Source organism: Polypterus senegalus, chromosome 12 (genome assembly GCF_016835505.1).
Source record: "Polypterus senegalus isolate Bchr_013 chromosome 12, ASM1683550v1, whole genome shotgun sequence".
In the NCBI taxonomy this organism is placed as follows: domain Eukaryota; kingdom Metazoa; phylum Chordata; class Cladistia; order Polypteriformes; family Polypteridae; genus Polypterus; species Polypterus senegalus.
In genome coordinates, this window is record NC_053165.1 from 96270918 (window position 1) to 96297193 (window position 26276).

Sequence of the window (26276 nt, forward strand, 5' to 3'; positions counted from 1 at the left end):
GCTCTTAACCTACTGTAGCTCACACCGAGATCAGCTAATAATAATAAAAAAAATGAATCAATCATTTTCAGACTGTGTTTTCTTTTTTTACAAATGAAATATAAGCATTTCACACAATATAGCTAAAACATGCAGAATATATAATTAAAGATGAAATTGCCAATCCTTATTCAATTTTTCTGAAGTGTTTTAAGATGATTAAAATGGTCATTGAGGAAATGCACGTCACATTGTCACATAAGACGAATTGCTAACATTTTTGAGTATTCTAAGTGAATGAAAAATATACTGCTGTAGGAATGTTTGCACTGGAGGGCATGATCTTAATTCAGTTTATTTTGTGTTCTTACGTATCACTACAGTCTGCAGCTAATCTGTTCCACAGTTCTGTGTATAAATGCTATTAAACAGAATATGTTGTTTAAAAGAACATGGAAACCGTACATTTGTACAACTCCAAGTTACTAATGTTTTGGTTTTGCTCAGGAGCTTTTCATTCGGCAAAATATACAGTAGTAAGTCTCTTGTAAATAAAGGAATGTTGTTAGTCCTTTTTATTACACTTGATATTATTGTTGTTGAGTATGGTACCTGTAATAGTTAACTATAGTTAGAATGGAGAAATAAGAGAGAGAGAGAACACGTTAAGGTTTGGGGAACCATCCCTGTATAATCTCTAAAGCAAAGGAGATCAGCAAAGGTCTGATACTGAGATTTTAAAACAATAACCAAAACAGCAGACATCAGATAACAGGTGGAATGAGTTTATATAAAACTGAAACCAGAAGTTCAATAGGCTGAGGAGATAAGGATGATGTGGACAACAAGTGGCAGAGTAGACATCATCAGGAGTCACTAGAAGTTGTAACATCGGAGAGGGACTAGAGGGAAACAGCAGGGAAGGACGGAGGAATTAGGAGACAGACCAGGAACAGAAGTGAGGTCATCTATGAGCATCAAGATGGTGAGTAGTGAAGCGGACTTTAAGGTGTTGTTGGTTTATTCTCTTCTTATTTTCTGCTGGAGAAAAGAGAGAGACATTAATACTCTGTCTTAAACACATGTCTCTCATTCTTTCGTGCTTCATCGGCTGCTCCCTAATCGTGCGTGTGTGACATTAGCAATGGTATCTCACAGCTTCAGAGACTCGGTTCAAATTCCAGCTCTGGCACAGCTTGTGTGTTTTTTTTGGGTAGTCTAGTTTTTCTTCCACATGCCAAAGACATCTTAGGTTAGTTAGAGCCATCCTGTGTGTGTGTAAATGCATCTTGGAACAGACTGGCACTTTGTCTAGGGCATGGGGTGTCAACACTTTTTCAGCACAATAATCATTCAATACATTTATGGTCACTACAGTATTTGGATTTAATAATCGTCATGTGGGAAAAGGCTGACTGGCATAAATAAGTAGAGCTGAATAATGCAGTCAAGGAACTTTTGAATTCAGCCAAGTGAAAAATGACGGCTGTCCGATTAACTGCGATCTCTCCTTTGTCTTTCTCAGATCACTTTTTTGTAAGGAAGTCAGTTTCGTAGTTTTTATGAACAGTTCGAAAGTGCCTTTCCAAATTTTCCTTCTTTGGAATAGCAATGATAGATTGACAGATCAGACAAACGCACTTCGATTGTGATATTTTGAGAAAAAAATCCTCTTCCAATACCACATCCAGCCCATACCCTCCCCAAACAATTTTTTTAAATCCCTTCTTTAGTCGATGTAAATTGGAAGGCTAACTAGATCACAGCCGGAGTTTTGCAGTAGCTTGTGCATTTGATCGTGCGTGCGGTATGACCAGTGTGTTAGAAGAAAGGAGATCTCAGACTGGCCACCCTGTATGTCAATTAAGTGGCAAATACCATAGGGAGGATATATAATAGACTAACGTTTAAAAAAAATTTTTTTTGAATGCAATGCGATCTACCTGCACTACCTTGGCGATCTACCGGTCAATCGGGATTGACGCATTGGGCACCCCGGTCTAGGGTTGTTTCCCTGCCTAGAGCTAACCTTGTGGCCCCTGCAATCCTGAATTTGATAAGGAGGTGTATAAAATGGATGGCTGAATGGACTCTCTATCAAACAGGAAATGGAGATTAACCAATGACGTACAAATAAGAGAAAAATTTTACCTCATAATTCACTAGTCTGTGTTCAAATGTAGCCCTGCATTGCCAGCTTTAAATATAGCATCTTCAAGGTGAACATCAGAGTTACATTTGCTTTTCATTGCGAAAAACATCCTAAGAGACAAATCATTTCTTAAAGTCCTCAATAAGAGTGATTTTAATGATATAAAAAGAAGACTTCAAATGGAAAATAATACTGCAGGTTAACCAGCCTGTACTGTAAATGTGAGTATTAAACAATATAACATTGCCCCCTATATGGCGTACTCTGCAATTTATTGAATATATTAGATGAACAAAGAAATAACACCCTCATTTTATTTTGGAAGACAACTAATCTGGTAAGAAATAAATTAGAAATGTCAGTTACCATTTTTGTAAACATTTGATTATTATTTAAAAAAATTAAATTGTTTTTAATTTTTCCTCCCACAGTTTAAAGACATGCAGGTTAGGTGCATTGGCAATCGTAAATTGTCCCTAGTGTGTGCTTGGTGTGTGTGTGTGTGTGTGTGCCCTGCGGTGGGCTGGCGCCCTGCCCGGGGTTTGTTTCCTGCCTTGCACCCTGTGTTGGCTGGGATTGGCTCCAGCAGACCCTCGTGACCCTGTAGTTAGGATATAGCGGGTTGGATAATGGATGGATGGAGAGATTCTGTAAAACAACAGACTGGGCAATCAACTTCAAGATCTAGTGTTATTAGATCAAAATACATCGTGCCTTGACCTTACCACTTTAGTAATTTTAAGTTAATGATATTAACATTTACTGTTATACTTTCAAGTAAAACCTAACAGTTAGTCCACTTATGCACAAGGTGTCTAGCCGACAGGATACCACTATATTTCAGATATTGTATGTTGCAGTAAGCCCATAAGTCTATTAAAAGCAATAATGGCATTTTTACATACCCAATGATGTCTTCTTTCAAATAAATCATAAGCTTCCTTGTTGTCTGCCCTCTTTCATTATTAAAATATGCAACTTGCACACGTTTACTGTTTATAGCTGAGTTAATCTTCTTGTATCAAATATCCTCCCTAAATCACGTCACATGCAACGAAGGGCCCATTACCATTGGCTGGCTGAGGTTCAGAGCATGCTAATAATGTCTCCTTGTCCATGATTGGTCATTTGTACTACATGTCTCAGCTGTGCATAATCAGCAGTAAAAATGAAGGACTTGAGGATATGCTTGATTTGTAAATACTGCTTGGATCGACTTTGAAGCATCGTGGTTTTACAGTTTTACAGTTCAATTGCCATACCCGGAGGTTGTCTGCTGCACATTTTCTTTGTTATTTTCCTGCGTTTTCAGTTTCAACTTACAGGTAATGTTTCTTAGTGTACACAAACTTTCACACAAAGACCTTCCCCAGCGTGATTGAATGTCACTGTATCATGCCACTTGCATCGCTCTGTTCTGAGCATATGAGAAAAAGAAAAAGCCAACAGTTTCAGGTAGTGTCTTGTTCGTTATATAAATCACTCCGCCCAACTCCGACACAAGGCCATGCAGTATGTTTCTAATTGTGCAAACTTCAAACCTGACTCCCCCACCAACTCCACCCTGGGAAGGGAAAAACAAGTGTGATTACATATGGGAAATAACATTGAACAGGGGGTTAGGAGGGTTCATGGGAGTGCAATTAGAAACAGGATAAAAAGTAAAAATATGAACTCTACTAATCCAAAGGAGATGTTAAGAAATGGTTTCAAACTGTAGACGTTATGCTTGGCATTCAAATAATATCTGTCTTAGCTAACGTCAACGGGGAGGTATCAATGCTCCAAAAACGGTGTCATTGTAACTAAGGGTAGAAATTGTTCAATCGCTGCTCCAGAGAATGCTGTCTAATGAAACCAACTTTCAGAGCTTTAGAAAGTTTGTGAGGTGAGGATGCAAATCCTTCATCCAAAATGGTAAAAACCAGGCAGCGTTGGTGACTTGTTTAGTTTGGAGGTGTTTGTTACATGTGTATTATTTTTATTACTGCTCAATTTTGAAATTAACATTTAAATTGCTTTTGCTTTGTAACCTCTAAACTTTAAAATACACACCTCTGCAAGGACAGTTTGAACTGCAGAAGACCATTGAACAATTGTTACATAAGTCACAACTGAGAACACAGTAGCTGCAGAGCAAAATTAATACTGCTTCCAACTCAAAAGCTATTAATCAAAAAGAAATAAATAATATATTTATGAATTATTATACAGTGTTGTACTCTTCTGTATCCAATTAACAGTTTCCTTAACAGACTTTGTGCAAACAGACTTTCACTCACTCAAGACTCAATCTTTAACCACTGCAGATAATAAACCTTTAACATTTTGAAGATTTAGAGGCCATAGAATCAGTACCTGAGTGTAAAATCCTGGAGTTTTAAAAATGCTTTTGAATTATCCTTGCTAATGTCAGCATTGTTCTGTGAAACTTGGATTGCTCTCCAAAACACTTTGTCAGTTTGGGTCAGTCTGTCAGGTCATGAAAAGAGGCACTCTGAAATAAATAGTGCTGCCATTACAGTCCCATTCTTAAATACAAACATTTGCTAAAAATAAGGCCATTTTAGAATAAATACTGCAAAAATTTAATTTAACAAAACGGCGTTGCTGAAGTAAAACAAGAGGATTAAATTGTATTTCATAATAATTAGATTAACTAAATATAAATATGCTTTTTTCCACAATTTAATGACTCACATACAGTATATTGCTGCACTTTTTCATGTGATTATTTACTGTATTTAATAATTGCCTTTTTCTTTATTTAGGGTCACTTACTATATTGGGAATCACAGAAATACTGGTGCCAAAGTTCTGGCAATAACATGTATTGCTTCCTATAAAAATGTTTTAGTAAAGGCCGACATTTAAATGTATGCTGTCTATTCAATGTGAGATACACTACATCATCACCACAGCCACCTGAGATGCTTGTTATTTGATAAGTGGTCTTAGCCCCATGCCGGGGTAACCACAAGGTGTGTTGGGCTTCTTTTCAACTATAGTCACAATCAGAAGTCAATTATTGCTCTTAATTGCTTGTCCTCTGTATGGAGTGTTAGAAATGATAAAGTTCAAGTTATTGTCATGTGTGCATAGTATAAATTAAATGTGTACTTCCATGTTTCTGATAGACCAATGACAGTAGTACAATACCAACAATGGACAATGATTACATCAACAATACATGACATCCAGCCTCAATGGATGTTTAGAAACATTATGACATGAAGACTAAAACTATCCTTGAATCCAGTGGTGTGGCATGCTTATGGTCCTGTAACATCTTCCAGAACGGAGGGAGAAATGTAATATTTAATAATACTATTTGTCATTCTAAGGCAATGTACATACATTCTGAACAGAAGGGAGCTGTGCACCAATGGGATTCTGAGCTGACTTGACAACACTCTGTGGTTCTTTGCAGTCTTGAGATGAGTAAGTGCTGTGCCAGGATGTAATGCAGTCTAAGGGGAATCACTTTGGTGAGCATAGGTGGAAATAGTCAGGCTTGCCTCAGATGCTCGAAAAAATAAAGGGGTCGGTGAACCTTCTTAATGAAAGCCGAGATGTGTTGAGTCCACTTCAGCTGACAGTAATGGGTGACTCCAAGAAAAGCAGAGCTGGTGACACTTTCCATAGCATCCTCACTTGTGTACACAGGAGTGTGTTCTGTCTCCTGCAGTCTATGATAAGCTACTTGGTTTGGCTGACACCACAATGTCAGAAGGAAAATCTCTTCTGTCCAACATGTTGTTGGTCATAAGTAAATGTATTGATGGAGTTTAGAGCTGTGTTTAGCCATGTAGTCACATAGGTGAATAAGGTGTGCAGCAGGGGGCTCACTACACTAGCCTGTGGGGTCCCTTTGCTGAGGATCAATGTAGAGGGAATTGATGATGGTCCTAATACCCACATGCTGAGGTCTGTCAATTAGAAAGTCTAAAGCTCTGCTGCAAAGTGTGGAATTAACATCCACATCTTGGAGCTTTCTCATCAGTCTTTTTGGAGTAACAGTGTTAAATGCCGAGCTGTAGTATATAAACTGCAAACTAGAAGAGTTCTTTTTATTATCCATATTCGCCAGACCAGTGTGAAATGCAAGGGATATGGCATTCCCTAAGCACTAGTTGTAATGATATGCAAACTGGAGATGGCCCAAACTATTTGTAATATTAAGTTTCATGTGACTCAGCACCACTCTTGTAAAGCACTTCATCACAATAAGAGTGAGTGACACTAGTCAATAATCATTGAGACACCACACTTTTGTTAGTCTTGCTAAAGCCGGACATCTCTCTCTATATATAAAATCCAATGTCTGCCTGTCTGTACGTCTGTCCACTTTTCACCAGAGAACTACTTAACGGATTTAGATCGGGTTTTTTTCCCATAATTTGCTTGAACATTCCAGATAATTTTACGACCTCTCTTATCGCGCTAAGTTTTATAGTTTGCTTGTGGTACCAATTTATTTGCGAGAATCTGAGAGAGACGCAGCAGGCCGAGGGGGGCGGGGCCACCCTCACTCACGCGCCAGCCTTGGGGTGTATTTTACATCCACACTTAGCTAGCGAATGAGAGAACTGCTTAACAGATTTAGATCTGGCTTTTTTCTGGAATTTGCTTGAACATTCCTGTTGATTTTGCGACTTCTCTAAACACGCTAAGAATCATAGTTTGCTTGCAGGAGTGATATATTCACACTAATCCGAGACACAGGCTGTGGGCTAAGGGGAGGGAGAAGTGTAATGTCAGGAGTAGGGAGCTGGGCAGGGCCCTCCCTAGTGTCCTGTTTCACTTCTACGTGGGCAAAGAAGGGGATGGCTAGTACAATATATATATATGCCTGGAGACTACAATGAATAAATTGTTCTTAAATCTATGTGGGAACAAATAGACATCTCATTGAGTGTCACAGTTCTAAAGTAATCTAATGCCTCATATAGGTGACACTCAAAGTAGGAGTTTTGATTTTGAACTTCAAAGATCAGGGGTGCTCTTGTTAACCTGATCCAACAGATAGCAAGCTTTGGTTTACAATGAACAGTCTACAGTCAAATGTAAAGTCCAAAGTCATCCAATTTGTGACTTGAGTCCAAGTCATTGGACTTGAGTCCCCATCTCTACTTATTGTGATCTCATAGTTTCTCACTTTTGTGGTTACATGTACATAAATTCACATCTAAAGAAGTGAATTAGCAGCAAAAACAGGTCACTAACTAAGAAAAAGTTTAGAATGAAAACCTGCAGCCCTCCAGGACTGCAGTTTGAGATCTCTGGACTACATGTATCACAGCATTGTAAGGAGATGGTGCATCCACCAGTAATGTCAGCATTCTCAAGGAGGAAAACATGGTTTCCAGACTTAAACCCTGGCCTAATGCATAAATAATGCAGAAGAAGGAGAAGCGTGAACCCCAGTTGCAGCAAAAACATTTATCAAATCAATTGTAAACTACTGCAATTTAATACTTGATATTCCAACTCAATGTTGTAATAATTTCAATCAGTATGCAAAGGTCTTAGTGCTGGGTGATACACCAAAATTTAATGATCCCAACAATAAGAAGCTCTCATCAAACAATTCTGTTCAAGTTGATGTTTTGGTAAAAGCTCTCTACTACTCTGTGTTTTGAGCAGATGTCCCCTTTAAAATACGGCACCCTTTTTCTGCCATAACATCCAGTAAAGTCTTTTACCTTGTCCATCCCACAATCTTCATTCAAAATGAAAGAAGCATGATGTCAAAGAAAGCACTTACGCTGAACCGTGTCAGACGGGGATGAGTTGGATACAAATGAAGATGAGCTGGTACCTCAATTAGAGGCAGGGTTGATCATTTTGTCATATTTAGGCTTCAGAAAACAGAATTCTGAAAAAGTTAAATATCAACTCTGACACACACTCTGGCGAAACACAATTTGATTTCCTCACTTGAAAACAAAAGAATATCGTGGAATACAAAGAATGTATGGCCCAGACAAAACAGAGAAATAGCTGAAGTGATTTCCCAAAACAGCAGTCTTTAACACAAAGACACTCTTACATGCTTCATTTTGAAAGTTTAGAATGGCTGTAAGACGTTAATTTCCTGCTCATTGATAGTAAACACACAACTTTAGCTTGATTTTTACTGTAAAACATTGTAAAACCATGATCTTTTTTTCACAAAATGTATATTAATTCTTGCACAATACTGGAAAAAGTTGTAAGATGTGAAATATATATTTTGTAGAGACCCCTTCAGAGTGTTTAGAGGAAAAATATAGTTTTTTTAAAAAAGAAGTCTTTAACTTCTCATGCAAGTAAGAATTTCACTGTACTCTGTAAATCTGATAGTAATCACCGCATAAACAAACATTTAGTTTGCATTTTATAAATATTCAATGTGTTTAATATTTAAATTTTTAAATTTTCAATCTGCAGTATGTTAAAATGTTATATAAATGTTAAATAAGCATTATTGTAGGCATTTTCAAGAATTATGACATTGAGATAATGTGTGTGCTGCTTTAATGATTTGTATATTTATAACATAATCTTCAAGCATATCACGTAATATACAAGTTTAAATATCTGAGTGCCATAACAACTAAAAACTGTTTACAAATTGGCACTTTTTTGAAAATGGAATGTTAAAACATTATCGTTGATTTAAATGTATCATAATGTTCATTTGATGTCATACTGCCCATCCCTGAAAGGTCTGCTGGGTCAAAAGCTGCACTTAAGTTCAGCAGTACAAGCAAACAAGAGTTACAATTGCAGCACTCATTAAAAGATTTGTAGTTACTCTAAAATTACCATGAAGTTTCCCTGCTATAAAGGTTTTTCAAATCTAGGTGAAATGTTTCAAAAATGTCATTGGCACTGTTTCTAAAGCCTGTAACGAAAATACTTTGCTCAAATTGTGAATCAAATCCACAGTGAAAATGTGTTTTTTCAGAAACTTTGACTAGAAAGTCACATGCACAGCACAATGAGACAATAAAAATGGTAACTCAGAAAAGTTGCATAGCATGTGAACACGGCAAGTTAGCAGTTATTTTTTTCAAGCTGCCATTGCTGGCTCACTACAAACATTTGCTACAAAAAAGACATTACAGTGGAACCTGGGTTCACGAACATCTCGGAACACGTACAAATCGGTTTACAACCAAAAAGCTCGCCAAACTTTTGCATCTGTTCATGACCACAGACTCAGTATACGAACAAGCCAGTTTCCCTTTTGGTTTGTGCGTGCCGATGATTTCCGCAAGTGTTCAGTCTCTCCCTATGTATTTCCTGTGCAGCGAGAGAGACGGACAGACAGACACACACACACACACGAGAGAGAGACACACACAGATGCGAGCGCGAGAGAGGCTCACACACACAAACCCGTGCGCGAGACACACACACACACACTCGCGTGAGAGAGAGAGAGAGAGAGAGAGAGACACACGCGCGCGCGACAGAGATACGGCTGGACGCAAAAATACTTGCTTTTAAAGAGACAGATCCGAGCATTGTTTTAACCTCGTATTTAATGAAGACTTTTTTCTATTGGATTTTAACTTCCAGTGTTATTAAGTGTTTTTACATTTAGTTTACTATTACACTGTGCATTCTATGGTTTAATGAACTATTTTTGTGCTTAAAACTCTTTAAAAAAATATATTTACATACAGTTTGTACAGTCTGGAACGGATTAATTGTATTTACATACAATCCTATGGGGGAAATTACTTCGGTTCACGACCAAATCGAGGTTCCATTGTATGTAATTAGTGAGCATAGTTCTGGCTGTGGGTGACCTGTGACATTTTTTTGAGCTCAACTGTAGCACTGAAACACATTGCAATCAAGGTTAATTAAATATATGATCAATCATAGGGTCATGCCAGTCAGTAGTTCTGCTTCTCTGCTCCAGGAAAATAACATGGAATCCTGGCCCTGGTCATTATCTTTATGGAGTGTTTATGTTCTTCACATATCTATGTACTCTTTTCCATTGGATTTATTCACATATTTTAAACACAGGGTTGCTAGGTCAATTAATGAGTCTAGACTGGTTTGGTCTGAGCCTGTACATAACTAAGTTTACCCTGTTATGGATGGGCACCTTATCCAGGACTGGTTCTGCACGCCTGTGATGGTACTGGTCCTGCTCCATGCTCTCTCTTCTTGTTCTGGGAGCCTCTTCAGCCCAACACTGTCGGTAATGCAACCAGATATGCTGGCAGATGAGGACAAATCACACATGGAGCAAGGGGAAGGTGTAAAGTGTGCAAGTGCCTTTATTAGAACAAACCAAAACTAAACAGTGCCCACAGTGCAGTGTTCAAAGTTAATGAATAAACAATCCATAATTACGAGGTGATAAAAATGGAGTTTAAACTCCCAATAAATAATTCCATTAAAAACAATGAGGCAAAAATACTGGCTGAAAGCTGTCCTTTATGAAAACCTGGTGCCTTTTCCTTTTAACTGGCGGCTTCCCTGCTTCTCTCCTACTGGCCTTGCAACAGGGCAGTTGCCCTATCTGCAGGTGTAGCTGACTCTCCTACTGGTCCGGTAGCCTTCTGTCCCCTGACTACGTATAGCTCATACACCAGACAGAGACTCGGGTCCCCAACGGCACGGGCGTTCACACTGGGGCTCACCCTCCCAAGTCTCCTCGACTCCCGCTGCCTTCTTGCCTTACATGGCGAGTCATTCATGATACTGGTCACTCCTGCTTCTCTGAAATGCTCAGTAGGAGCGACCCAATCCATCTGCCCTGAGTGTTGGCCAAACACTCTTCCAGGGCTCTCCTCCCAGCTGCCTGCATTCACAAGCGAGCATACTCTCGCTTGCTCCCACACCGGCATTTAACTCCCCTGCCTTCATCGCTGTTTAACCTTCCTCTTTGTTTCGGTCTCTTTTTTCTTCCCCACTGCACTCTCACTTTTCCTTTATATAATGGGGACATGACACAGGTGTGCCGATTAGGAGCTCCTGGCATCAATTACGGACACAGCCAATCCCGCACCAGTGCACTTCAGTGCGGAAAATCCCACACTCGCATTGCGCCCAGGAACTGCTCCCCTATTTATTTAAAAAGTGGCCATCCATTTAGAGCCACAGACCCGCTATATCACAGCGCCACAGCCTTAAATTGGAATTAGTGATTTGGGAAATGAAAGGATGAATGAATCACAGGTGAGGAAAACAATGCAAAGCACATAGAAAACTAACAGAGAAGCAGATCATGACTAGGAGCTGATAGATCACAAAGTGGAAGAAAAAGACATCTCCATCACTAATCAAAAATACAAGTGTGGAAAGGTAGCTTTTCAGGTGTAATTTGATATTTAGCAGTAACTGAGCAAGGGATGGACCTAGGAAGACTTTCTCAGAGACTACAGGTCAAAAAACAAAATAAGTGTTTAATGGTAAGATGTCACTGCTCAGAAGAGAGCACAAGAACCAGCTTAACTCAGGGGTTCTCAGGTCAGACTTACACGTGGGACCTGGAACTCATTAAAGGCTACTGTGTGTCAGGTCCTACTGTTTGGTTCTGGAACAAAACCATTTTTGTACTTTGTTTCAGAACTGATATGAAACCCATTATTCATTAACTTACAAATGAGATACAGAGGTTAGCAATACTCCTTCATGGTTCCAAATTTTGGTTAAAATACCTCATACATTGTTGTCATTGTGTGGTTTGCACATTCTCTCCATAAGTGTATACATTTCTCTCCATTTGCTGCATTTGTTTCCTCCTACATCCCTAAAGACAAGCTTCTTATGTCATAAACGACTGTAAATTTGTCTTGTGTTGGGCACCAGTGTGACTATGTGAATGAAAGGGCCTAACTGAACTGGCACCCCGTGTAGTGTTGTTTTGTTCTTTGTATCCTGTACTGCCGGGTTAGGCCCTGGCAAGTCTGAGCTGTATTGAACAGGTTCAACAAAGTATATACATTACAAGAGATGAGTAAAAATTAAGAGCAGAATATGCCATAGGGACTAGGAGATGCTTGACTTTGTTCCAAATAAACCTTCAGTCTCATGTTTTATTTTAGAAAGAAGCCTTTCTCTTTATTTTTTGCATATGGTGTATGCATAATCACTTATAAAATCAATAACCCACTAAGAAGGTACTTTGTCATTGACTGCATAATTATCCTCTTATACTTAATCCAAACTAGTTTCATGTTTGCTTTCATTAATACCTTTATTACAGCGATCAGGGATATCTTCCATTTGCCATAATTATCAGATGGTGTATATAGTATTCATTTACTTCCTTGCTTTTCCAGGCATCTGGATGAGGGGGACAAGTAAGAATAAACACCAGAATTCAGCAGCCTCAGTCACAGCCAAGCTCTTGAATTTGGAAACCTGCTGCAACATTGCTACCTATTTAATTAAAACAGGAAATAACAGAAAACTTTGAAAGATTATAGTAGTCTTGATTTTGTCGTGCAAGCCAGATAATTCAACCCTTAGAGACTAAATTATTTTGTGTGCATATCTGTCTGTTGGGTGGCACCTTTGACCTCTCCCTTTGACTTGTGGGAAACCAATGCCAATTATGCAAGAGTGCAAAATGAATATTTTAGTGCTGCTTACCTGACAGAAATCCCTAAAGCTTAAAATGTTTTGAATTTTCTGTCTGTCAGCTGCTATAATTGGAAAGTCTAATCTGTTTTCAACATCAAAAGAGGCTGTTACTTTGAATCTGTCTTTTTGATGTCACAACACAAGGCTGCAGTGACTGTATTATTTGCATTGATGCTGTTACAGGCTTCTCTTTACAGGAAGCTACCTGTGCATATCTGTACACTTGCTGCTTCTGTCTTTGCCACTGTTCACTCCAAGCCACAGATTGCTGTTTTGATATGCATTTATTTATAAAATAGATATTTGCTGTCATTTTTTTCTAATTGTAGATTTTTTTTTTAAATGATAGATTTCATAATTAACAGCATTTGAAAATCAACATCTACAAAACATTCACCTATACATTTTCTCATTTGTTCATTCTGATTCTGGAAAACCAGTCCTTAACTACCAATACTGCAGTTTTATGCACCATTCTTTTCAAATAGCATTGCCAGGAGACATTTACAAAGCAAATAAGAATATGAATCTAAATTTGAAACGTACATAGGACCAGATTGACATTGAGTTAATACTAGTTCATTTGAATGATTTGTAGGGCAGATACAGAAAGAGTCAAGAATTGAGTGTTTTACGTGCACTTTAATAACACAGTTTTCATATATATCAGGTGTGGGATATCGCTGACCATTCATCCCTGCCAATACCCCCAGGCCGCCAGGTGGAGCCCTCCCTATAGCGTGGAAATGCCCCAAATGCCAGCAGGGAGTTATGGACAATGGAGTGTTTATTCATAACCCTGCTGGATACCATGGGGGCCGCCAGAGGACGCTGCAGGGAGGAGTAAGAACTATTTTCCCTACACCCCGGAAGTACGTCCCAGTCACATGGACAGAAGAATGATGTGCTTCCGGGATGAAAAAGAAGAGTTTTGATCTGACCCGGAAGTGCTAGGAAGTCACATGGACTGAGGGTTCAGAAGCACTTCCGGGTCAAGGACTATAAAAGGACCATGGGAAATCCCAGATGTCGAGCTGAGCTGGGTGGAAGGGTGGCAACGCGTCGCAGAGTGGAGGATTATTTATTGATTTATGAGTATTGTGGAGAGGAGGGTGCTTTGTGCACTGTTATTTAATGATAAAAATAATATTTGGACTTTTACCTAGTGTCTAAAATATTGCCCAAGGGTTCAAGGTAGCAATAGCGTCCCCTATCTGTCACATCGGATTCAAAAATGCCATGCATTATGAAACCAGTATAGTGGTCTCTGTGGAACTGGGTTAAAACACATATTTTTCTCCACAACAATCATGGTAATGCGGTCATGTAAACTTAAAGCTGGTTGCAGTTATGAATTTTGTAGTCTGCGCGTGTCTGTTTCATTCTGTTAGCCTGAGCAAGTCTTTGCTTTCCACCCATCCAGAATCCTGAAGTTGAACAGTGGACGCATCCACTCAGATAAATTTCCTGAGGCAAGTGTTTGGGCATTCGCATTATTCCTTCTCCTGGTTGAAATAATCTGTCTTAAAGCTCAAGTAATAGTACTAAGTTCAGTCTCAGGAGACACTAACTCCATACTTCATTTTGGATTAATGTTGGCTGTTGATGATGTTTAATCACATCTTTAGTGCACGTTTATGACTTTGGAGAGTTTTGCCAAAGGAGAATTCTGTAAGTGGACTTGCTCATGTCCATTTTTTTAAGAAACCAGGTTTCTGTCTTAACCAGGTTACTCATTTTATCCCAGTTTTCTGTATACATGTATGCTTTACTCTACTTTCTGCTTTTGTATTACTAATGTGTAGCCATTGTCAGAATGCCTCAAATCTCACAGACTTACCACTGTTTATAAGGTATTGTAGTATATAACTTCTCCCCACCATCCCTTCCACATTTATAATCTCAGGCAATTAGGTGTAGTAAAAGACAAGCAGGAGTTAAGTTACACTTTAAATAATGTATGATAATATTCAAAAATAATAACAACAAGCAAAGTACAAGTGAATATTTGCAACCATACAACTTGGTAAATGCTGATGTGTAGTTTCAGGCGGCACACAGACTTGTAGTTACTTAAAATGTCTCAGTTAAGACATCATTTTTGGTCAGCTTTCTTTAGAATAGGCCGCATGCCTGTCTCAATATGGTTGCCAAGATTTGCTTCTCAGTGTGGTCTTTTTCAGTTCATGGCGTGTGAGATGCTCCTTCATCAGATGGTATGAGAGAGAGGGAGGGAGGGGTAAAGCAAGCAAATTTATAGACTCTCTGCCCAAACCCCACAGCCAATAGGGCGTTGTGGTACTTAATGGCTTCAGGTGACTTTCAACCAATATAATTCTGGTGCAATACAATGGTTTCACAGCTGCCCCCAATAACATTTGTTAAAGTGAAACTTGCCAGCTGGGTTGTTCGCCTCCATGCAGGGGGTTAATTAAGAGAGCCCTGCAAGGAATCACTTGACAAACTGGTTTTTGGCACTTCTCCCAACCCTGTCGTAAAATTGCAAAGACTCATTCCTAAAAATGAACGGTTTGTTAACCATCAAACGATTGCTGCTCTTATCAATGACAAACATTAGTGTTATATGTTACAAATAAAGACATACAAAATATTTATCAGCTTATACGCAAAAAGTCACACCACAACAATGTAAAATTGGTGCAATTCCGAATTATAACTATTTAAAATTTAGGAGAGAAAGGGTAGGGTTTTATTTATGATTTGAATGTGACTATCAATAGAGCTTAATGGACAGACCAAGATAGTAACGTAAACTAGGTGACTCTTCAGGACCAGAAGATAAATGAGAACAAAGCAGAATATGTGCCAGGGTCAAAAATCAAAGAGATGAACCAATCTTTTGCCAAGCCAGAAACATGAAGCAATAACGAGAATCACAAACTAGAAAGTAAGTTAGAAAACCAAGAATGAAAATACAGAGAAGTGCACATAACGTCTTTTAGTCTTATCCAAAATATAGACACCCAAACTGTGCATACAGTAGATTACCTTTTTAAAGAGTTGATGATGTGATGTGTGCACAATCCTGGGGACTTCTGTGAGGCTGCCTTGGCAATGGCCAATGTGAAAGTCACAAAATGGCGCCAGCAGTCAATAATCTGACTTACCAGTATTTCCACTATGGAAGAAAAACGATTCTCCTGCAAATAAAAAGTGAACATGTTATCTCCAAAGGTACTGTAGTCATTTCCGCAGATGCCATTTTCCCACTAACACCCGGATTTAGGGAGAATAAGGGCAAGCGTTGTTCCTGGACTGTTTCAGTTACATTTTTCCCTCTATAGTCCCTGGCTTTAAACGGCTGTGACATTTTACATCTTGGTTGGTTCTTGCTGCACACAGAATATGTACATGCAGACATGGGAATGACTTAACAAGGCAGCGGTAACAGTATGATTTCAACCTCAGTTGTCATGTACGATGGTTTGTTTTGTGCAATGCAATTCTCTCTTTATTTGCAAAACGTACTGTGAAAAAAACAAATCACAAGCACCGTTTGATAGTGTTTGACATCACATAAAAATGTCAATATGCAATATTGTTAAAATAATATGTGAATATTAAAAATGTTGGCAGAATGGTCATCCTGTGCAGCATGAAAATGCTCCAAAGACAAATATATGCTAAATTTATACTCAAACAAGAGCATAAAAATTATGAAATAACATTCATCACCACATTGAATTCTTCAATAACTTCGTTGTTGGTAAGTATGCAAATACCCATTAATTATGTCTAATATAATCAATGCAGAAATGGCGGCTCCTTTAGAAATTATAATGGAAATATACTAGAACCAGACTGTCACCATTTTATTCTGGTTCCTGGTGTTGAAAGTGTCAAAGAACCTTCACTGGCCTAGCTTCAAACTGTGTTGTGGCGACACTAACATCCACTCAAATGGGCTGCCCCATTAAAATAAATACATAAATTAATAAACAATAAATGATAGGTGGTTTCACTTTCACCGAAGACATGTAAAAATTACCCTGCTGTACCACTGAAGAATCTGCCTAGTCTGGTTTGAATTTTTGAATCTTCTGCTTAAACTCATCCTCGATGCATTTCTGAATGTGTGAAGCGGAGATATTTTGTCATGCTTAAACAAAGAGAGAATCAAGTTCTATTTTGAGTGAAGTACTGAAGTGATGGGAGCATTTAAGTAAAACTAATCAATATATCATACAATACACCCCCTCATCTCACAGTTGTGCTACAATTCCTTCTTGTGTCACCAATGTTTAAATGTATATCATCAAACAGTAATTAGATGACAAATTGCATTTTTATTCCTTGTGTCATGCTTTCATAAAGCTGAAAGATCACGCTCCCCAATGAATTTCTTAACTGAGGTCCTAGGTTTTCTCTTTGCAGTCTTCAGTGACTTCATAGTACTTTATTATAGAGATTTAATGAAAGTGACATTCCATCTCTAGTGTGAAAAAGAAACACTTTGGTTGCTGTCTAAAGTCTTCAAAGCTTTTCTCCACTGGTGGCATATAAAAAGTTGAATGTATCACTGACCCCTGTCCTATGTTAATCTGCAATCAGAAGCTGTTAAGAACTTAGTCCTGGCATGTTGGCCTTATTACCCGCATCACTTTTTAAGGCATCATATGCATTTTGTCACGTTTCAGACCTCCTTCCATCTATGGAAGGTCCTCATTAATCAAAACTGTTTTGCGAGTGCAGAATGATGGATAGTTTATCTCAAAGCAATGCGAGTGAACCCTTAATCTGACACAAGCTACATGCTAACAGCCACTCATTGCAGACTGTGTTTATTTAGACAAAGGAGAATAAATACAGAACTCCTGGAGAAAACATGCCTGAAAATTGTTAGTTTCAAACAAAAACTTTGACCAATCTGCTAATCGTTAAGGTCACCCCTAATGTTAGTTTGTACTTTACATTTCTTGTTTGAATCTTTCCCACTTCATTTCACCTTTTCATACAACATATTCTAAAATTCTCGAAGTAATTAGTTTTTATTTTGTTGTTTCAGCCTTGATTTGGCACTTCCCCTTTGTGTATTAGAAGTGGAGCTATGGTCGCATCGATGCTTAAGTTCAACGTGTTAGACTTAAACAAAATGATTTCTAGAGCCTCAATGAACCAGTGTATCCAAATTGTACATCTGGTAGAGCGGAACTGGCAATAGAAATGTGAAAGGTTTACGCCAAAAATAGTAAATGACCCAAATATTCCAAAATAATTTCAATTGGATTCATTTGCCATGGTCTCAGAAAGAATGTTTCTCTTATATTTGTGTTGAATTCCCTTTTAGGAGCAGTAGTTGTGGTAATGTTGTTATATGTAAAGAGTACCGTGAAAATCTAACTTACATGTCCAACTAAAATGCAGCATGTTGTCACAAACCTGAGGCGTGATAAACAAGAGTAGTTTTAAATACATACCTTCAATTTACAAGGGATGTGTATACAAAATAAGGCACAAAAATTCCCTGGCAGTGAAATTCATGTTCTGACATGAGGTAAGTTATTCTTAAGTTTTAGTAATGGAGGATTTCTTTGATTATATCTTTGAATCAAGATAAACATTTCTACGTGAAATGGTAATATTTGAAGCCTCAGTAAAAATAATCCATCATACAAGGGGGAGTCAAGCTAAACTTAGAAAATGGGATTTATTAGCAAATGGAACGAACCTTAACAAAACTGATCGTGTCACTTCTCATTGTCATCTCCACCCTTCTCAATACACTTGTGCCACCTGCCTGGAAGTGCCCGCACAATAAAATTGTTTTGTCTTGTCCTCGCCACCACTCGTGCACTCGAGTTATTGTCGAACACTACATGCTGAGGGGTACTACAGTCACTAGTGCAAGGTACTGTGACTTGCTGGAGACCAACGTGAAGCCTACAATTCGATCCAAGCGGCGGGCACTGCTAACTCAAGGAGTTCTTTTGCTGCAAGACAATGACACACACACTGTAAGAACACCAAGGCTTGTCTGGAGAAACTGAAGTTTGAGGTATTGCCACATCCTCCTTATTCGCCAGATTTGGCACCGTGTGATCTGCACCTTTTTGGACCTCTAAGAAAACATCTGGGTGGTCATCGATTCAAGACAGATGACGACATGAAGAAAGGGGTGCACGAGTAGTGGCAAAGACTATACAAAACCTTTTTATTCTGCTGGCACTTCCAGGCTCAAGTGCATTGAGAAGGGTGGAGATGACATTAAGAACTGACATGATCAGTTTTGTTAAGGTTCATTCAACTTTCTAATAAATTCCATTTTCTAAGTTTAGCTTGACTCCCCCTCGTATTAAGGCTTACAACAGACAGTAACAAACAGTAAACTTGAACATAACAATCAATTTGGAATTGAAGTGTTTCCAGTTTGGCAAACAGCCTCCCTTTCAGTGAAAGCCCTAACACTGTACAATTTAGAAACCACCATTGAAAAAAATAGATTAGGCTGAACTTGAAAACACGAAGCACAATAAACTACATTTGATCCTGGGAGTTGAACCGTCTCCCTCTTTGTGTAGCCCCATGTGCGAGGTAGCCCGAACACCATCAGACTGACACCGGCACTAGTATAAAACACACGCTTTTATTTACAAAAGTCCCCAACACAGTCCCGCACAGCACACAGTGCTCCCGCACCATTCATCCCGAACCACGGGTCTTTTAACGTCCATGGGCTGCCTTTCTTCCTCGCGCTGGAGCTTCATCCTCCTCCAGCACCCAACTCTTGCTCCCCAACTGTAGGAAGGCAGCTCCTTTTATAATCACCTAGATGTGCTCCAGGTGCTTGCCGATGTCCTTCCAGCGGCACTTCCTGGTGTGGCGGAAGTGCCGCATGAGCACCCGGAAGCACTCCAGGCGTCCCTGGAAGGTCCTCCATTCACTCAGGTGTGGCGGAAGTGCAGATCTCCCAGGCTCAATGAGGCTCGGGGCGCCCCCTGGTGGTGGCCACAGGCTCCAATGGGTTTGAGCCTCCTCACTCCGTCCCCGTGTTCCCCACCCTATCTAGGGGGGTTGCCCCCTCTTGGCCTGGGGACGTATAGACCGGCTCCCAGTCCTTCCAGTCGTCCCGGCTGGGTCTGACCACCAGCTACCTTCCACACCCAAAACTAAATGGTACAATGATTTCCAAAGCTTACATAGTGCAGCAGAAGGTATCAGGAGCTGCTCTGGACTGAATGTTTGTCATTTGAAGGCCTAATTCTTGCAAACACAAATAAACCCTGTCATTCAGAGACTATTCCACATCACCTGTTAGCTTTGCACAACATTTGGAATTTGAGAGGAAGCTGAAGGACATGATGAACATGCAACATCCATACTGAAAGTGACTGTGGCACGTTTAGGTCATCTTCTCTGAATCTGTCAGACAGCAGTCCTTCTTGCTGTGTAGCTTTAACATATGAAATACAATAAATCTGCTTTATCACCAGTACCTTTTAAATATGTTTTCCTATTGTTTCTCTTTTCCTTTTTGGTTAAGATGCTTGCCCAAAACTGGGCAACAAGGTCGTTAATCACCAAGATGTGATTGTAATTGATGAAAGATTTTTTATGCCTTCCTGTTCTGTTCCTGTTGTTCATATTGTGCAATTGAGTATTTAGCAAATACAGATAAATTATTTCCTGTTTTAATTATTTTTTTGGCAAAATGATTTATGTAGAACTGCATATTTTGAATTTTTTTTCCTCCATTTTCATTGGTTGTTCTTTTTAACAAACTTGGGTTCCACAATTAATAGTAATCCTTTTTTCTGTAAAAATGTAGAAATATATGAATCTGTCAAATTATGAAATAAAGTAAATCTACAGTATACATATAGAAAAATAATTTCTTTATTCTTAGGATGTGGATCGCTCAGAAGAGGCCAGTTTTGAGGTGAAGGACATTCTGGGTGACAACAGTGAAAAAGGACTCAAACACTCCGAGAAACATAGCAGTGGTACAATAAGGAACAATTGTAGTTCTCACTGTGGATCATCTGACGAGCAAGTTCAAAAATCTAAGCAGACTCACAGATCTTGTGAGACAACTGGAACTGCAGTTTCAGAATTGTACCAAGAAGCCAGGAGCTTTCACAGCCCACATCTTATAACTATGAGGCATGAGATGTTGAGTATACTGCTTGAAAGACATCAATTCTCTATCCCTGGTCATGATCCAGAGATCTACACCAATTTTGCAGCCAAGACTAAGTCAATTGCAGGATATTCTTTACTAGCTTTCCCTGACTTCTGGGGACACCTCCCATTACCCTATCAGCAGTCTATAGCAGAACGCAACGATGGAGTCCAAAGGTAACCTGCAACAACCTAATTCTGTACTTATAAAAATACAACAAAAATACTAACCCAAAGGTAATGCAATCAAATTGTTTCTATCTACATACTACCTTGTGTGGTGATCTTCATCAGATATCACATTATTATCCCTGAGTTTAGACAAAGATTATTTGGAAGATCTTTTAGGAGTTCTTGTATAACCTCTGCTAACCTTCAGTTTAACAGCCTGAATATCTGACACTAAAGCAGCTATCAGATTTCTTAACCCCATAATGCATGTTGGTCAACGAGTTTGTTCAATGATACTTCATTAAAATTTCAGATATTGAAAACTTATCCTGACCATTATGATGACGGTTCGTAAAGTGCACATTGGTTACAGTAATAATTAGTAATTTATTCAAAACACACAGTAAAACCCCCAGTATTAAATTAATGCTAAAAGTCTTAGTTTAACACAACCAATTTTCCTGTGATGAGCTATTTTCTTAAATTGACTCGTCTGTTTTAGGGCATGATGTTTGCCACTTGTTCCAGAGTATTTTTCTGCAAACTTAAGTCAATGAAATTACATATTAATACTTTTATTAACCTATGAACATGTTAGAAACTCACTAAAGAAGCTACTTCTGTTATTAAGCTTAATTGACTCTGGGAAATTGTTCTTCAGTTAGTCAACAACAGTCACTGGCAGTTAAAATTTACTGACACAGCAAATTTGTATCAGGTTTAGATTCTGGTTTGAGGAGAGTTTAGTTTGATTTTTTTTTTTTTTGTTTAGTAATGAAAAGGAATACAGTAATTCCAAATATGAGACAAACACTGATGTTACTCTTGGATAGTAGATGTTTCTGCCTTGCTACTCTCCCATGTATTCCATATTTATGCAGTATCTTTATTATAGTGACTGTAGCTGAAGCTAGCTGCTTTTCTGAGATCCTCCGTGACTTCTTGAATCGGTCGTTGCTGTGCCATAGGGGTGTTTTTAGCAGGCTTTTCTTTCCTGGGAAGATTAACCACTATTCCAAATGTTCTGCATTTGGAGATAATGGTTCTCACTCTAATGGAGCGGAGACCCAGATACTTCGAAATAAATGACTTTGTAACACTTTTCTCATTGATAAGTTGCAATAACTTTTTTCCTCGTCTCTTCTAAAATTTCCTTTGATTGAGGTATAGTGTTCTTCAAGAAACCTTGTAGTGACTTCTTCACTGTCATGGTAAAGGTCAATAAATGAAGAGTTTTAGATTCAACAGGGCCAACTGTGTTAAATCAGGAGAGTCTAATTATCAATTAAATTTAGTCAGTCGGAGTATTTAACTAAGGTGTCAGTTGCTTTATCCAAGGTGCTGGATATGTTTATTACTTAAATATATTGAGTACTAACTTAGAAATGGTGTTCTTTGTTTACTCAGGTCCCCTTTACAGTATCTAGTATTACATATTGTCTAGAGATTTGAAACCAGGGCGGCACGGTGGTGCAGTGGTAGCGCTGCTGCCTCGCAGTTAGGAGACCCGGGTTCGCTTCCCGGGTCCTCCCTGCGTGGAGTTTGCATGTTCTCCCCGTGTCTGCGTGGGTTTCCTCCCACAATCCAAAGACATGCAGGTTAGGTGGATTGGCGATTCTAAATTGGCCCTAGTGTGTGATTGGTGTGTGGGTGGGTTTGTGTGTGTCCTGCAGTGGGTTGGCACCCTGCCCAGGATTGGTTCCTGCCTTGTGCCCTGTGTTGGCTGGGATTGGCTCCAGCAGACCCCCGTGACCCTGTATTCAGATTCAGCGGGTTAGAAAATGGATGGATGGATGGATTTGAAACCATGTGACTAATGTACAAAAATAGATGGTATCAGGAAGGGGGGCAAATACTTCTTCATAGCACTGTGCTTTACTAAAAATGTGAATTCCTATCAGACCGTGTGGTCTTTTTCAGGTAAAAAGGAGTGAAAATGAATCTTTTACTTTAAAACACTACTACTCTTTATTCTAAATTAAACACAACTGTAACCTTTTCTTTCTTTACTTAGTCTTTGTATTTACAGTATATTGTATTTGTTTTCTTCCTATTTCGTCCTTTTAACTCTTATTTAGTTGCTTCTCTTAAGCATATTTTAGAATTATCTTTTTCTCTTTGTCTATTTAATAATGTCTACTATTATCCATTTGAGTAACCTACACAAAGTCGTTTCCAAGCTCAATCCAGGGACCCTGACAACCCCCAAACACTAGACCCCCTAATGTGGACACTGCCCAATGATGGACAGGAAGGTCTCAATTTACATATTTATAATAATTTTAAAAGTGAAAGTTTACAGGGGGATATTTTAGTCTTTCGGGACTTTATTTAAGTTTTTTAGAGGTAATCAATAACTGCTTTTCAATACCATATGCCAAAGTACCAAAGAGGGTGGAAGCTTGTCCAGATTAGTATTCTGTAATAGGAAATAGATGTGATTGAACCATTAAGATCTTGGGCAGCATAGACGCTTGGCCAGATTTGTGGCAGATAAAATTTAAAGTAAGCAAATGTATGGTATTACTCATAGAAAGTAGAAATGTTATATTTGAATACACAATAGGAAGCCTGAAACTTGAAAAGAAAACCTTATGAGAAGGATCCAGGAGTCAAAGGGGACTCGATGCTATCTAGTTGTACATCAAAATAGTACACAGAAGCAATCAAGGAGGCTAGTGAGATGTTAGGTTATGTATCACAATGTGTAAAGTACAAGTCAAGGGAGGTTAAGCTTACATTATATAATTTATTAGAGACGCCTCACCTTCAGTACTGTGTACTGTTTTGGTCTCCACATTACAAAAAAGACATAACAACTATAGTGATGGTGCAGAGAAGAATGATTAGCTTGACTTGCAGAACATAGAGGTATGAACTATGAGGAAAAATTGCAGACGTTGAAGCTTTTTCAGTAAAAAGGAAACTGAGATTACAAGGGATAACATGATTGAAGTGTTTAAAATTATGAAGTTAATCAGCACAGTGGAAACTTGTTATGGGCAAATTTCACTCAAACATTACAAATTTTTTCTTCACACAAAAGAACTGTAGACACATGGAGTAAATTACCATGTAGTGTGGTAGCAGGTAGAGCTTTAGGGACCTTCAAATCTTGACTTAATGTTATTTTAGACAATCAAAGTCAATAGGATGGATGCGCCTTTTGGTCTGAATGGTCTCATCCCATCACAACTATTCTTAAGTTCTAAAGCCGTGGTTGCAGATTTTCATCCCATCTTTAAATTGGACTCCTCCATTTATTAAGTAAGCTATCGATTCCCAGTTTCTATGCTTTTTTGCAATCCTTCTGAAGTTACAAACTGATTATGTTAAAAAATATCAGATTGAATATTGGATAATGCAATAATTTACTGTATGTGTGATAGATGCAGCTTAATATTATGTTCAAGTCATTTAAGCCACTGTTTGCTAATAAGTCCCAAGTGGGTAACACTGGAGTAGCTGTTTCCCTTTAGCACTCAGTTCAATTTGTACCTGTGTCTGCTCTTATAGTCATTAATTCAGTGTCAGTATTCACATACAAATAAAAGAGCAAATTACAGAAAAAAACAGAATCAAAATGTAAATGGCAGTATAAGAGATAAGCATTTAAAGCTACGGCAAAAAAAAATCATTATTTGTTATAAAAGGAAATTGTACTCGAATGAAAAATAAGAGAAGGAAAAAAAAGTCAATTATTAATTTAATAAGATTAATTAAAGGTGGAAATGATCCACAGATTATGAAATAGTTGGGACAAAAAGCTACAGCCGCACGGTGGATTGAAAATCTCTGGCCTACACGATACTATCAATCTTTAACTGACATTGGATCATTTTACTTTTCTGCTCTTCAGCTGTGTATCGAATACTGTACAATGACAAAATGTGATCTTCTAAATGCGTAGAATATTTTTTATTGTTTTTGTTTTATCTTTTCGTTGTGTCATTTTAACATTTGGCTACCTTTCTTTTTAACAGCAGAAGCCAAGATACAAAGCACTAAAAGACACACACATGCAAAAAATGCAAGGAGCATGTTATTCTGTTGTGTTGTTTACGCCTTCTACTTGTTGAGGCTGTGGCAAGGAGGACTGATTGGTGTCTTTAAAAAGCAACAACCTGTATAATAATCATCTGGTAATAATTCAGTGACCAAAAGCAGGAAAAATGTCCTAAATGTTACTGACTGCTTCATTTGGATACTGCATCATGTGTGTCCCAGTTTTGACCTCTCAGTGTAAGACAGCAATCATAAGGCTCTACTGTCATCTCAGAGGAGTGAATGAAATGTAAAGTCCATAAAAGGCACATATTGGCAATGGGAAGACCCCTTCAGTCAGGTGGTAGAACATCAATTATTATTATTATTGGCATACAAGTACACATGACCTGGACAAATGTTGCAAAAGAACTAATGATGATAGTGAGTAGACAAGTAGACTGACAAATGTGCAAGAAATTGATCTCCTGGAATGCTAGAAGATCACATCATCCATTTTATTGTAACACTGATAAAGGTAAGCCTTAAACTGAAAATATTTATTTAGAAGCCAGTAATGTAAATAGCACAAACAATGAAGAGAGGGAAGAAATCATTGTGAGAAATAACTATAATATAACAAAATAACAATCTCTTGTTGTATATGCCTAATGCAGGCTGGCATGTAGCACAACAGATTGCATTGTTTTCTCACACTTTAACACTCAGACATTGTTTTCATTCCACAATGGGCTTCTGATCTTCACAAATCTTTACCCGTGGGCTCCACTTTCCTTTGTCATTCCTAAGACATGCTGTCAGTCTGATTTTTTGTTTCTGTTTGTATGTGTGACATGAATAAGCTACCAAGTAGTGTGGTAGACAGTAAGACTTTAGGGACTTTCAAAACTCGACTTGATGGTTTTTTTTTGAAGAAATAAGTGGATAGGACTGGCGAGCTTTGTTGGGCTGAATGGTCTGTTCTCGTCTAGAGTGTTCTAATGAATGTGGTGTGTAATGGACTGGCATCCCTCCCATTTTTGGTTTCTTCCTTGTGTGCTTGTGGCTGGAATGGCATCTTGCTTTTATTAACCCTAACCAAAACAAAGTAAGATCTAAAATTTGTCTAAGAATCAGATTGACATAAGTTTAATATTTTTATTGATGTATGAGAAAAATAACTTACTTATTTATAGTGAGAAGTCAAGCAAAATGACACCTTTTATTGGCTAACTGAAAAAAATTAAAATAT

At 38.4% G+C, this 26276-nt stretch overlaps 1 protein-coding gene across 3 annotated transcripts in view; it reads left to right on the forward strand.

The window, feature by feature from the left end:
• LOC120541399 (cytosolic carboxypeptidase 4) overlaps positions 1-26276 on the forward strand; it is a 917845-nt gene that overhangs the window by 399214 nt on the left and 492355 nt on the right. For all 3 annotated transcript variants that reach the window (XM_039772988.1, XM_039772990.1, XM_039772989.1), the window contains one exon: positions 20595-21046. In XM_039772988.1, coding sequence (XP_039628922.1) covers positions 20595-21046 — 452 coding nt within the window. The remainder of the gene's footprint in view (positions 1-20594; positions 21047-26276) is intronic.